Source organism: Taeniopygia guttata, chromosome 5 (assembly GCF_048771995.1).
Source record: "Taeniopygia guttata chromosome 5, bTaeGut7.mat, whole genome shotgun sequence".
Taxonomy (NCBI): Eukaryota; Metazoa; Chordata; class Aves; order Passeriformes; family Estrildidae; genus Taeniopygia; species Taeniopygia guttata.
Window position 1 is genome coordinate 43877239 of NC_133030.1, and position 15038 is coordinate 43892276.

At 38.6% G+C, this 15038-nt stretch overlaps 1 protein-coding gene across 36 annotated transcripts in view; it reads left to right on the forward strand.

Moving 5' to 3' along the window:
- The window catches only part of NRXN3 (neurexin 3), a 958542-nt gene that overhangs the window by 287932 nt on the left and 655572 nt on the right, over positions 1–15038 (forward strand). For all 36 annotated transcript variants that reach the window (XR_012056601.1, XR_012056602.1, XR_012056603.1 and 33 more), the window contains one exon: positions 10036–10474. Coding sequence is in view for 33 of the 36 variants with exons in the window: in XM_072930751.1 (XP_072786852.1) it covers positions 10036–10474 (439 nt within the window). In the remaining 3 variants the exon portion in view is untranslated. The remainder of the gene's footprint in view (positions 1–10035; positions 10475–15038) is intronic.

The following is a 15038-nucleotide window of genomic DNA, read 5'->3' on the forward strand; positions in this document are numbered from 1 at the left end:
GAGTGAGGAATATCTATTCAGTATTCAGTATTCTCAAAGAAGACATTACACATTAGTGTTCTCATTAAAACATGTTTTACCACTGAAGTGAAAAACTGAGTGAAATTAAGAGTTTCTGTTCCAAAGGAATTTCCTACAGCTGACATTTGTTTTCATTGCTGCTGGTAAGATGAATTTTTTAAAACTTTAAATCCATTAAATCTTCAAAAGTGGATTAATGTGTAACATTCTGATATTTTATGAATAAAATTATTTCATATTGATTGAGGTGACCCCAAATAATCTGGAGGCAGTTTAACACAAACTGTATTTTCCAGTACAGTTCATGTGACCTGTAGGGCCTTTGTGTCCATTCTCACAGAGGGACCAGAGTATTTGGTTAAGCTGCTTTGTGGCAAAACCAGTCATGTGTCTCTGCTGATATCAGGTGGGACACTGACATTGTGTCATGTCAAAGTGTTTTCTTAGGGAGTGGAGACCAGAGGTAAAAATGGGGACCACTACTAAAAGTAAATGCAATGCTGGAAAAATACTGGTTTATGTTATGGTTAAGTTAATGCAAAAGCTTTTATGTAATGTTTGATAAAACTAAACTTGCCATTTTGGCTTGTTACAAATTGAAGTGAAGCATTTCATTGCTAATTCTCTGCAAGGGAAATGGAATTCTCTGTTAAAAAGTCATCCTGATGGAAGCATTCACCCAGCCATACTAAACAGATTTATTTCTTGAGATAGGTTTTTTTGTACTTGCACAACCTTAGGTGGATTTAAATACATTGAAATCACTAAATGGAATGTTATTTGCTAAGTCATTGTCTGATAGACTTTTCAGTGTAATAAGGCTAAAGCCTTAAATGATCAATGGGGCCATCCTAAAATAATTCCTCTCAGCCTTTCATATGAAATTCTTAAGACACTTGACAGTAATCATTTCCTCACTTAATCATCACTGAACCAAGCTTGACAGATTTAGCTTGTGCTTGCTAGACAAATCTGAGATTTCAGGATGCATTTGGGAGGAGCAAAATATTTTGTAACTGGTGAATGTCTGTATAAGCTCACTACAGGACTGAATGTAATTGAAGTCAACTCCAGCTTGTAAAGAAGCTGCTGTGATAATGATTTTTTTATTTTAAGAACTTTTTTAAATTTTATTTTTTATTTAACTCTCAAGCCTTCATTTGCTAGGGAGGTGATTTGTAAATTTAGGCTCTTCAAATTTGTGAGGTGTCAGTATTGTGTTATTACAATGTTTATTCTTCCTTCCTGTGCTTGAACACTACAGGAAAGTCTTTAGATACATAGTTATTTGCTTTTTCACATGTTTCTCTACTCCCCCCCCCCCCCCCCCAAATGCAGAATTACAGAAAATAAAACTAGAATGGACCGTTAGAGGTTATCTAATCCTTTACACTTACACTGTCCCAAAACAAAAATAAATGACATCTTTGTGAGCTTTGACAGCAATTTTTTTTGGCCTAAAATTCAAGGTCTCGAGTGATTGTTGCTCTTCAGACAACCTCTTCCAGTGCTTCACTGTTCTTAAATTAAAAAAGCCATTCTCTAACACTTTCTTGCTGTAATTTTTTGCCAATTATTTCTTGTCCTTTTCAGCATGGGTACAAAGAAGAGATTGTTCCTTTCTGCTTTGTAGTAGCCTTTTTCTATTTGAACACTTTATAGTGTCTCCTTTCAAACTTCTATTTTCTAGACCCCTGATTATTTTCATTGCTCTAGTCAGGACTCTTTCCAATATTCCACTATTTTCTTGAAGTACAATTCTCCAAAGTGAACATGATCTCCAGTAGAGTACAGCACTATCTCTTTCTGTGTCTCCCTACATTCTAGCATGCATCTTTCAACCCACCCAAGGAATGATTTTCTATGTGTAGCTAAGTGTTTATTTCTTTTATTTTACCTCTGCACTAGGCTCAGTGTAGAACAGAGAATTTCCTAATTATTTTATATGGATGAATATTTTTAAAGTACAAACAGATCTTCTCTATATCCTTATATGCAGAAATACATTTAAGGTACAAATTACTTTTCTGGGCTAGCCTGAGGTATATCTGTGTCTGTGGCACAAGTGAGGAACATCACAGCTGGCTGTCTTGGCTTCCCTTGTCCTGCAGCTTTTTTCTTCTCTGTTACTAGACCAAATGGAGGTTGACTAGAACATAAAATAGAGGAAAGTTCAGTTTATGCACCTGAATCCATGGTGAAATGCCTTAAACACTTTGCTGTGACTTAAAGGTGAGCTATGTTACTGTCAAATACCAGACAGTTAGTTTTTCACCTTTGAATTAAAAAAAATCAGCTAGATTTTTAGAAACAGAATGAGGAATCTGAATCTAATTTGTCAGAGAATCTTTTAGCTTCAGCAGTAAAGACAAAATATCTCCTTGTATTCACTTACTTATTTTGGCTAATGAGCACTTCTGTAAAACCAGTTCCACAATCTCAAGTTGGCTGCTGTGATATGAGGAATATACTTCAGAAAATATTGAGTTTAGATGCTTTTCTAGAATTTCGTAGAAAAATCTGTGGAAAAGTAATATTTTAAAAAATACAGAAATGATAACTTATTTCCTGTGATCCCTTTCTTCGCTTATTGCAGAACTTGAAGTTTGTTTAGCAAGGAAAGAAGAGGACTTGATGCTTCCATTGCAAGAGAGCATTCATCTTCAAATCATAGTTCATGCTAAAACCAATTTTACTTAATCTTACTGCTGCCTTTTCTGTAGCTGATGAAAGTGCTATGGTCTTGGAGGCTACAGAATCTTTCAGCAGCATTTCTCTTTCAACCATACAAAGGTTTTTCTGTCATCTTGACAGTGTCATGACTTTTTTTTTTTTTTCCCCACAAATAAGTATGTATAATTTCTCTTGTTCCCACATCACGTTTATCTCAAGATGCAGTTGTGGGGTCTGCAGTGACATCCTGATAGCTGCATGCCTGTGCCTGGCTGTACACAGACTCCACAGCTGGTGCATGTCACCGATGGCCATGTGGCCATTGTGATGTCCCTTTTGGGATCAAAGGATAGTTGCCATCCCAGTGAAGTCCTGGGTCTTCTGTCTCCTCTATCTGTTAAGGAAACATTTTCACTAAATCAGTTGAAGAAATTCCACCCTGCCCTTTTCATTCCTGTTTTGCTGGCACCTTGAAAGCCTTTCTCTTTATATCTTGCTTTAGGGAATGCTTCTCTGTATCGTCCTAGAAGTCTTTTGAGACTAAATCAATCTCTTTTCTCTTCTGGAATTTTCCACAAAACTTGAAGTTATTCAGACACCATAACTGATTTTTAAAGTTGAAAAAAAAATTTGTAGGGAAGCTTGAAATACTTCTGCTTTATTGTTTAGGCATTCTATTCACCATACTCGTATTTTTAGCTGGGAGTGAAAGAAACTTTTCTGTCTGACCATCCAGGAGCCAGACACTCTGGCATCCCAGTTGCAGCACCTAAGCTAGGTAGAGACCCCTTTGCAGCTACACGTACCATTCTCACATGGTCAGACAAGGTTTCTTTACCAGCTCAACTCTGGGTTTCCTATAGCAGAATCTCAAATCCCCAGATCCTTAAAATAGTTTAATCTTGGTTCAACAGCTAAAATAACAACTTGAGTTTGATGCTTCTGAGGAGGGACCCTGAACAGAGGAATCCCTGGGCTTTTGTACCCCCACAGTCAGAGTGCCCTAAAGTCTGGAGTCATTGGCTCCTGTGGCTTCCCTGAGTGTCTGGTTGTCTGGCTGGCCCACAGGTCCCCGTGCCCTGTGTTAGCCCAAGTGTTGGCAGCTCAGGGCCTCTTTCTTCGGGCTCCTCCCACCCAGAACTCAACCTGCTGCTGCAGCTGCGAGCTGAGCCACCTGCACTGAATGGATTCCTCAATGCTGGGTGAACACATATTCTTTGTTAAACATGATTCAGGTGAAATCTAGACTTGCATTGCTCTAGTCAACATTGCACAAGTCACATTTAAATCTTGGTTAGTTTCAGTTACTTTTCATCAATGTTCAATACATTGTTTTACACAAGAGGTAAACTACCTCTGTCAGGGTGTGGGGAATGGTGGTAGTGTTTATTACCTGAATGCAGTTGTCATGCCAGTGGAACAACAAATATGTTTATACTAGGTATCCACAGTCCACACAGTGCTATTTAAATAACTGTAGGAGCTTTAGTTCCCCATCACTGAAGACTTGAATTTCTTGATACACAGTCTGTCCCAGACACAAAGTAAAGAATTGCTGCTGTCCTGCTAACCCAGTGCATTTGTTTCTACTTGCTTGTCAGGGATGACTAGGAAAACACAGGTCTAATAAACCAATGGATAAACCGTACCTTTTTTTTTTTTTTTTTTTTTTTTTCCTGTAGGAACTTGCTTGGTTATGTGTAGAAGCCTTTAAAGAAGTTTTAGGCACTAGCCTGAATCTGTTATCCTTTGTGAAAATTTATATGGGCAGCTGGTGAAGGGGTGCAGCCTGGGACAGAAAAAACCAATATCCAGGGTGCAATAGGTGAACAATCTGGCTGGCCTTCAGAGGTGCTCTTCCTAGCTGGCTAAACATATGCAGCCTTCAGGTTATTGCTCCTTTTTTATGATGGTTCATGATGGTAGTAATCTAATTTGCCAGGCGTTTGGCAGCCACTCCGCTTTGGAGCATGCCTGTGTCCAGCCTGTACTGAAAATCATGTTTCCTGCTTAATAACACCCACTTGGAGAGGAATTTTTATATTGGCTACTGGCCAAACTTAGCACATAATTTTCCCTCCTTTTTTGTTGCTCTCTTGCTATCTGCAACTTCACTTGATTGCAGAGAGATGCTTTTCATCATTGTGAAAAGCCATCTGATTAGAGCTGTCATTAACCCATGAGTGAAACTTATAAGAAGTTTAGCTGGAGAAATTCCTTGAATGCTTCAGAATTGCAGAGTTGCCATTTTAAAGAAACCTCAAAACTAGATTGTGAATTTGTTTTAGCTCTTCTTAAAACAAGCTCTTCTTTCTCAGCAGATTTATAGGAAACATGATTTAATGTGTATATTTTTTCCCCTCAGAGTATTTTAGATGTAATGGAATTCTACTGTTGATTATCAGGACCATGTGTATCTGGACTATCTCCTTCCTGACTGTCCATTTATACTAGTCTAATTCATTAAACAAAGGCACTGAATGGTCAATATTCCCTTGTTAAAGTGTATTTAGAAACAGTCCCCATGGAAAAGGAAAAAAACAATTGTTTTCGTTATTCTTGTTTCATTTTTTCAATATAAAGCGATTTTAAGATCGGAGGAATGAAGGTTACTTTTCAAAACCTCTGTGCATAGCTTTTGCTAATAATTTTCTTCCCTTTTCTTTTCCACCTTCATTACCAAAATAAAGATGGCTATGTCTGTATCAGGAATCATGTCCTTGACTCCATTAGCCCTTCTCTGGTATGCATATCAGATATGAGGTTTGATAAGTATACCATTATGATATGGTATGCATATCAAACCTCATATCAGGGATGAGTTCAAGCTTGTGTCTGTTTTAACAGGCAAGACTGGCATTGTTCAGAAGGCACCTGACATGGAGAAGTCTATGAGCACTGCTTTCATTGCTTTGCTTACTTCTCATTTGCTTTTGAAGCCATGTGTGGCCCTAGAAGACTGTCCTAGAGAGGAGCAACATTCTGAGACAGTCATGGCCTCATTTGAATTTAGAGGACTGGGTTTCAGTAGATATTTTGGCATATACTGAGGGGCCTTCAAGTTAGCTCAGAGGTTGCTCATAAAAGGAGACTACGAGGTAGGAAGTGCTATGCAGATGGTAGATTCTACTGCTGGCAGAAACCTTGCTCAGTGAAACATGAAAATGTATCTTTTCTGACTTGCAGCAGGTGACTCTAAGAAACTATTTCTTGAAGCTTATATATTTGAGTTATAGAATCAGTTTTTTTGTCCAAGACTTTTTTCTTGCCTTCCTTTTTAGTGGTATGTTTTAAGGTAGAACCCCAAGCATGTAAGAATATAAAAAAATCTTCCCTGAAAGTACTGATGACAAGTCAGACCAGAATTGACAATAGCATCTTCTCCTTTACCAGGCAGTTTTAGGAGCTGGGAAGATGTGCATCATCTGTCATGCAAACTGCACTGAAGCCTCTGTTGATTTCATTAAAACACAAAGATTCATGGGTTATGAGGCCAGAAAGAGCCATTATGATAATCTAGGCTGATTTGCTGTATAATTAATTCCTGTCTCACTATGTCTTTTAGAGAAAGCAGGATACTATTTTAATTTAAAATTTGCCAGTAGCAGAAAACACACTATAACCTGTAGTAAATTGTTTTACAAGCAAATTACCCTAATGTAAAAATAAGTCATAATATTTTAAAATGTGAATTTCTCTAACTTCAGTCTATAGCCCCCAGATCTCATTGTCCCTTTGTCACATGCATTTAAGACCACTCTCTTGCCAAATTCCATTTTCTGCACAGGTACTTGTAGATTGCAATTGAATCGCATTTTAACCTCTGCCTGTTAAACAGACTGAATTTGAATGTTCTCCACTATGGGACATGCATGCCAGTCATTTAATTATATTCCCTCCTCATTCTTGAACCTTTGGTTTAACAATTGAACTGTCATTATCAGAATCTGCCTTAACATTTCTCTGTTCCTGCCAAGTATTCACATTGGCTTTACACCCGGCCATTATTTCTATCCTTTCCTTTTGTTGTTATGTGAGTTCTGGTGTACTTGATTATACGTCATGATGCGGATGTCCAAATGTGTCTGTCAATAATACTTCAAGTCACCTATGGAAACACTTGCACTTATTCCATAAATATAGGTGCCTTTTTAGATTTCTCAAGTTAGGTGTTTTGTTCTAGGCTTTTAAAAAAGAAAATAATTTAGAACGACATTTGAATGACAGAGATTCAGATTAGGGTGGTTATATTTCTTTGTAAAGATTGAATTCAGAACTCTCTTGTGTCTATTCAACAGCCTTTGTTATCTCCCCAGGTCTTCCTTTGTGCTTGCTTTCTTAGTGTCTTCATTCTTGGCCTCAGAATCTTCCTTGTTAGTCACTTTCTTGATTACAACTAACTTTATGTAATTTTTTTCTGGTTCCTTTGAAGGCATTCTGTCTCAAGGGTTCTCCAGCTGTGGTACTTGTATAATTAACAAAACACAAAGCAGTCAACATCACACCTCAAATAAACTGAGAGACAAACCCTCTGCATTTTCCTGGAAAAGATGGGACCTGTTACTCAAGTATCAAATACACCAAAGAGGGAGATGTAGCCTGTACGTGGCTCGGGTGTGTGTGGGAGCTGCTTATGTGCATATGATATTCCCCTTACCAGCAACTCGCAGAGATAGCTAAAAACAAATCAGAGTCATGGCTAGATACAACCCAGCACCACCAATCAATCATGTAGGGTACTGTGCCACCTGTCTGCTCCTCTCATGTATGGGAAGACTGGGTCAAGATGCAGTTTAGAGGAGTGTTGGTTTGACCAGTTGTTAGTGGTATCCTATAAGGGCAGCTCTCCTTCCTTAGAATCATTAAAGCCACAGCTCATTCAGGTCTGGCATTCTCTTGCTCACCAAAGCAACTTCATGCTGTGGTGAAACCAAAAGTGCATGGTGCACCAAAATCACAAGCCCTTGTGGGCCTGAAGAATGGTCAATCCCTGCACCTAGTATGGTGTCTTCAATAGTGGAGGGTGCAGGTGCTATTTAGGGAAAGCACATGACCATGGCTGCTGTCAGTGCTGCATTCCCTTACATTCCTGCAGCACCCACTGCTGTTGGTTTACAATTGCTAGAAGATGCACTCCTTCCTTTTTCCTTCATATCAGTTTGTGGACTTGCTGTCCGTTGTTATTTCTGGTTCTTTTTGTGCCTTCTGTTGTACCCTACTTCCATGACCTCCCCTGGCAGCAAGTTCCAGAGGTTCACTACTCTCTGTGTAAATAAGAAATTCTAAAAATCCATTTTATACTGATTTCATACAAGTTTCAGTAAGTGCCTCTAACTCTGTTATTGCTGGGTTTGGCAAAGAGCAGCTCTATACTAACCTTCTCCATCTTCTGTAAACTTCAATATTTTTCTCAGTCCTCTCCAAATATGAGCTTGGCCTTTTCAGTCTATCCTCATAAAGCATCCTGTTCCATTCTTTCAGTTGCTCTATTTATTTCCTCTTTATCCTTGAGAAGCAGAGACAGGACTTCATGCAGTGCTTAGAACTACACTCTGACTGAGGTGCAACTCTGTCTGGGAAGAGTGAAGGCTCTAATGCACCCCCTTGCTGTGTCAGTGGAAGGAGGTGTATGGTCTCTCTAATGAGAGCATTTGACGTGATTAATCTGTAGAATAATACTACTACAGTCTCATAAATTGAAAATGAATTTTATCCCTGTTGCAGATATTAATAGCCTTGATGTTTCTGATGCCTGTGTGAGGGCAGAACACGTTACTGGAGCAAAACCAGTTACTGTGGGTCAATACTGTCCTCTGCTGGGAAGAGCTAGAGCTTTGTGCCATTTCTCCAAATGGAATTTAACAGCTGGCTTCTTCTTTCACTCTGTTTTGCCTTTGCAACAGGAAAATCTGACTAAATCGGGGAAATTCTCCTTCAATGCTTAGAGAATGCTGGAAATTTTTTGATGGCTATGAATGTATTGAATCATGATTTAATTTATTTTTTCATCTTGAAGTTAACTAATTTATAAGCCTATCCCTCATTCTTTCTCTCATTTGTCTTTTAATATTTACCACATACACATTTTTCTGACTTTCTGTCTTAATAGTAGAAGTAACAATGTGTATCTCCTTTCCCTTCTATTTTTGTAGCAAATTGCTGACAACTCATCCTGATAAGATTTTGAAAGCAGAAATCAAAGATGTGTATATATATGCTATATGTGACAGACAGAAAGTATTTTAGAATAATAACTCCTTAGAAGAAATTAGAGTCTTTAAGTATCACTGAACAAGAATTCAATAAAAATTGTGCTACTTGCAGGAGTGGTTTTACTTGCTGTACATGCCAGCTCTGCATTTAGCAAGCATGGAAGGGAATTGAGAAGAAGTACAGTTTACAAGTATTTAAATTTTGTGCCTTCTCCAGTTCCCGCCTCTGTGAGAATGGCATGGGGCAGAGAAGAACCTGCTTTCCAGGAATTCCTTCTGTACCTGAGAGAAAGAGAAGAGTAGGAGGTCTGGACTCCTGAGTAAGCCAGACATGCTCAGGAGTGCTTGCCTGTCTGAGACTCTTCTCTTGGCTAATTTCAATCCATGTAGCAAGAATAGATCCCAGAGTTCTGGTCCTTAACCCAGAGAAAGTGAGAGTCCAGGCACTGAAAATATACAGGGTTTTATGTGTTAGCACAAAAATTGTTGGTTTCTTGAAGTAAGGGTAAACTATAGAGATATTTCAATGGCAAGTTTGTGTCAGTAGTGATCTAAGATTTCTTAGAGAAATTTTAAGTCTTTGTTATTTTTTTCTTCAGGACCCACAGGGCAATCACTAATAGTTCACAACAACTTGCTGGAAGTTTTTTGCGTCTCTCTCCTGGTAGTTAAGTCGGCTATAGGAATAATAGAGAAATGACAATGGTACCAAGTTCCCTGCTGTGGCTAGTAGAGATGGACATGGAGGTTACACTTTGTTATGTATTTTGTATGGGATTTATGCAAATATAACAGCATGATACCAGACGCACTCTGGATTTTATGTACAGAAGCTTTTACAGACAAGTGGGCCTGTGGTAGAGTTAATTGTTCTCACTGCCCTTCAGTTAAATATTATCTTTTGACTGCTTATCTGATCTATAGTCATTGCCAAGTGCCCATTGCTGTCATTTCTATACACTCTTCTGGTTCAACTCACTCCCTCTGTCATGATGTTAGACTCTTGCACCCTCTCCTTTCCTCGCCCCACTGCCTTTTGGGAAAAGTTTATCTCCCATGGCTGAGAGTAATTGGGGTATTTGTATTGTATGCAGCATTGATGTATGATACTTTTCCTTGTGTCTGGCAGGTTGTTTATAAGAATAATGATATTCGTCTGGAGCTGTCTCGCTTGGCACGGATTGGTGATACTAAGATGAAGATCTATGGGGAAGTGAAATTCATATGTGAAAATGTGGCTACACTGGATCCTATCAGCTTTGAGACACCTGAGGCCTATATTAGTCTGCCTAAATGGAATACCAAGAGGATGGGCTCCATCTCATTTGATTTCCGAACCACTGAACCCAATGGACTGATCCTTTTCACCCACGGCAAGCCTCAGGAGAGAAAAGATACCAGGAGCCAGAAAAATACAAAGGTAGACTTTTTTGCAGTTGAGCTTCTAGATGGAAACCTCTACTTGCTGCTGGACATGGGCTCTGGGACCATTAAAGTCAAGGCCACCCAGAAGAAAGCCAATGATGGAGAGTGGTATCATGTGGATATTCAACGTGATGGAAGATCGGGTAGAGTTATAACTTTTTCTTAAATAGATTCATATTTCAGATTCAGACTTGGGGCTATGTATTAATTCTCAGAACATTCAAAATCTATTAGATATGAGTCGCCTCCTTAACAAAGTGTTATTCCAGTGGTGTTTATCCAGCAAGGCAAAATGTGAACGGTTTTCATTAAATGTTTTCATTAAATGTGTAGTGTGAATTTTGAATAGCACATCACAGAGGTAATCTATTAATGTTTTATTCACAATCCTCCAATATTCTGGATGTATATTTGCAATTGCATGCATAGTTATGATGATGATTTCTTTCTTGGTAAGGTTTAAGGTCCTTCAGTACCATTGTTCTCAGTTTGAGAAATTCTTCCTGATCTAACTTGGGTTCCTGCATTTGGGATCTTGTTGTGAGAAAAATAAGAGTAATGGGCATAACCAGTGACAACATTATGGCGGCAGATCAACATTTTTATTCGATTCTGTTTGTTTTAGTATCCTGTAGTTTTGACTTAGGTTTCATTACTATTTTGAATGACAGATTCTAGTCTTAAAATCAGAGAGAACATTCAGTGGATGCTTCTTTTCTTTCTTTGCAGCTTCTCATTTTCAAATATGGGTTTTACTTTATTTTTAAAAATACACCTACCATGCAATTGCCAAGAGATATTTTTGTTGTTTCCAGTGCTGAATATCAAGCTAACATACTACTCTAAAATTGTGGAGGAAAAAAAAATTCTCAGTTACTCTAGCTTCATCTAGAGAATAACAATTGTAGTTCAATTTTTTCTGAACCATTGGTATCTCAAGGCCTTCACTGCAAAAGGAATTTTACTTACATTTGCCAGTGGATTTGAGATTTGTCTGGTGATCTCCAGATGATAGTTTTAGGTCCCTAATGTTATGTTTTCAGTTGCTGAATACCATCAGTATAGGGAATGGAGTGCTAGAATTTTCTTTCCTGGTTTTTTAGAAGAGCTGACTTTGAGATACCATGGAATGCCTAGCTGTTTGAACAGGTCTTTGCCTGAAGCTATTTTTTCCTTTGATGATGTGAGTAGTTTCTTTGTATTTGGCATGGTGCTCTGCTTGGACTTAATATGTGCGTTTTATATATATATATGGTTATATATTGCTATCTGCTAAAGACATCGATAGGAACATTTTACAAAGGAAACCATAAATAAATAAATAAATGGAGATTTGATTTCTTTAGAATTGCTAAAATTTAATTAACTTCCAGGGGTAAACTCAATCAGTTGTATTTCATACCGACTTCAGTTTTGCTTACTCACTTGGGGACTATCTCATCCCTGAAGAAGCAGTTGCAGAGGGAGAAGAGACAGGAATGACACAGGCTCTATGCAAAGAATGTTTGCAAAACCCTGCCAAGAGGGACATGTGTAAATTTGGACACATTCACAGGAGGGTGTGGCAGACACGTTGCTGCTTGATGGATGACCCTGTAGGATTGACTTGTTTGTCGCTTGGCAGGGAGGTTTGTGATATTCTGGACACTGATTAGAGTAAACAGATTTTGAAACATTTTTCTCAACAAGAAAGAACGTGTTCATATGATGTCTTCTTTTTTTTTTCTTTTTCTTTAGTTGTGTTCACTGCTTGCAATGAATACTTAGGTGATGATCCTAATGACTGATGTCTTGTGTCTTGAGAAAAGCAGGATATTTGCATTGATTTCTTCACAATGTACCTCAGTCACTATTATCCAATGACGCTTTGGATAAGTGTGAGAAAGGAGTTCAAGACTTTGAGGAGTTCTTCTTGTTCAGTCTTTGGCTTTTCTTCCACATGTGGACTGGAGACTGGTTACACCTTGAAGATATTTTCCCCCCTAGTACAGATTACTATAATTCAGAAACAGAAACAATTAATTTACTTAATGATTGCTAAAAACACCCTTTTGAGTTTAATGAGCAAGTGACCTGCAAGTTATGATTCTCATTACTGAAGCAGCAAGGCCTATGTTAGGTGTCATCTCTCTTTGTTTTTTCCCCATTTTCTAACAGTCCAAAACTTCAGGTTCTGCTGATCTAAAATAGCTTAAAGATCCAAATATTCTCTACTGCAGTGCACTAAGGCAGGGAAGCTTGGCAGTCATGCTCAGATAACCTCTGGCATCTCTAGTCCCCTTAGGCTTTGTGTATGCTTTGGTTTGTGTTGGCTGCCAGAGCCAAAAAAACTGTTTTTCTCTTCCTTCTACTCTGACAGAAGCTGGCAGTGTGGACATGGACACCTAATGTCCTGTAACCTTTCTGCCCTTTGGGAAAGCTCCCACCAGGTTCACAAAACCTGTCACAGTTTCTAGCTGGGGAACAGTGAGCATTTTACACAGGACAATATTTTCAGGTAGTCATCAGCTACAAAACATACATGACTTCCCAACTGATCAGACACTAAAAATCTTACTAGATGGTTTGGTTTGCTGTTGTATCAGTGCACTGTTTGGTGTGCCTGTTCTGCCCTCAAGGGGTGTTTTGGTCTGTTCTTCGGTCCAGCACAAAGAGGAGACGGCACTGCAGAGGAGATGCTTAGACGCTTCTGATTTCTCAAGATGGACTTGGATCTACTCTAAGAAGAATGGAAAACATGGTATTCTGAAGGGAAAAAAAAAAAAAAAAAGGATGTCAGCTTATGCGAGTGCGCCTTTCTAGGATCAATACAGAATTTCTCCATCTGAGCAGCTTGGTCGTAAAAGTGCTGTTTATCCAAACTAGTGCCATCTCCTTGCAGGAATTACTGCAGGGTACAAAGCACTCAGAATATTTAGATTGCTGCCTAGCCTATTTTTTGTTCATCATCTCACCATCTTTCTCCAATTATCCAATATTTCTTGTCTTTTAGGGGGTTTCTTTACTTTTGTGGCATTTCACATGTTTTTTCTCTCCACAGTAGCAGCTGTCTAGAGCTCAGCCTTCCAGTGTTTTGGTTCTAAGCTTTAGAGTAATATGTACTCTACAGGCTGCTTTTGAGAAATAGCAGTGGAGATGTTGGAAGGGGAGTTGTGTTCCCATGGCTCTGTGACATGCTGCCTGTGTGACAGTATGTGTATTGTCATATTTTCTCTTTCCTTATTTTATAAAAGAGAAAATGCCTATGGTGCTCTAGCTTGTTGATACAAAATGATTCATCAAATAACTGTGGTTCTCTTTGAGCCTTTAATTTGTAATGCCTCTGTTGCTTCTGACACTGCTGCCTCAAATATTATTCCTCAATTATTATGGAAAATCACACACATGGAATACCTTGTGTCTGTATCATGCAGTTCTCTAAGAAGATACCTCTAACAACTGAAGAAAAGTTGAGTGTACTTTCTCACAGAACCAATAGAGAGAGTTAACTCTATTAACTCTTCTTCCTTATTGTAGGGGTGTCTGATAATAAGCCAATGATGTGGAATTAATCTTAAAGCTTGGATAGTGTCTCTGAAGACAGACTGTCTTAATGACAAGGCAATTCGATGTGATGATTTATAGCTAGGGAGAGTGAATTGCTGATTTTTAGATGAGCGTCTAGTGGGCAGATATCCCTATCACAGAAACTGCTGAATGCTCTTCAGAAGAGTGCACTGTTCTGGAATGTGAGAGATGTGCATTATGTTCCCTGTTTTTCTGTGGACACACTGTCTGACCTTAAACAAGTCACTTTGTTTTTCTGTATCTGTTTTACATATTCTGGTTATATTTCTGTATTATATGTTCTGATTATTTTGTATGCTGGGACAATTTTTTGAAATACATGTGAATGACCTCAGTGCACTATGCCCATATTTGATTTGGAGCATATGGAAGCTATCACAGTTTTAATAACAACTGTTGTTCAGATATAAGTTTGTCTCTGCCTTTCTCAAGTTTCCTGTATAAAATGGAAACTAGAAAACTTTCTTTGTAAAGTATAAAATATTTTAATTTGGAACAAACTTCTGGAGATTTCTAGTTCAGTCTAGACTTTCTTCAGGGTCGTATGCAGTTGAACTTTGAATGCCTTCAGTCTGGTAAACCTCTCTGAGGTTTCTCTTTCTGTGTTTGACCACGTTTGTGGCAAAAAATGTCCTTTTGTATGGAGTTGGAGATTCCCTTATGTTGTGGCTTAAGAATGGTACTCTCCCATTCAGTGGTCCCATTGAGACTCTGCAAATCACATGCTCACTTGCTTCCCCTGGCCATGACCCTCCCAGCTATTGCAGAGAATTACCTCTGTTCTAGTTGAAACCAGGGCACCTTACTGCAGCTTTTGTCTCTTGCCACTACAAGTTCACAGTGCTATTTCATGTTCAAGTTGTCTCCAGGTCCTTTTCTGCAGAGCTGCTCCTTAGCCAGCTTGTCACTAGCCTGTACTTATGTGTGAGACTTTTGTGACTCAGGTGTAGGACTTTCTATTTACTGATTTTGATTTACATCAAACACTGCTATCAGTCCTTTGCTCCACCTTGCAATGCTTTTTCTAAATGGTAACTCAGTGCTTCCTCCAATGCATCAGCCATTCTCTCCATGTCACTTACAAATGTGTCTATATTGGTCCATCATCCAGGTCCAGATTTGGAGGTACTGATAGAGTGT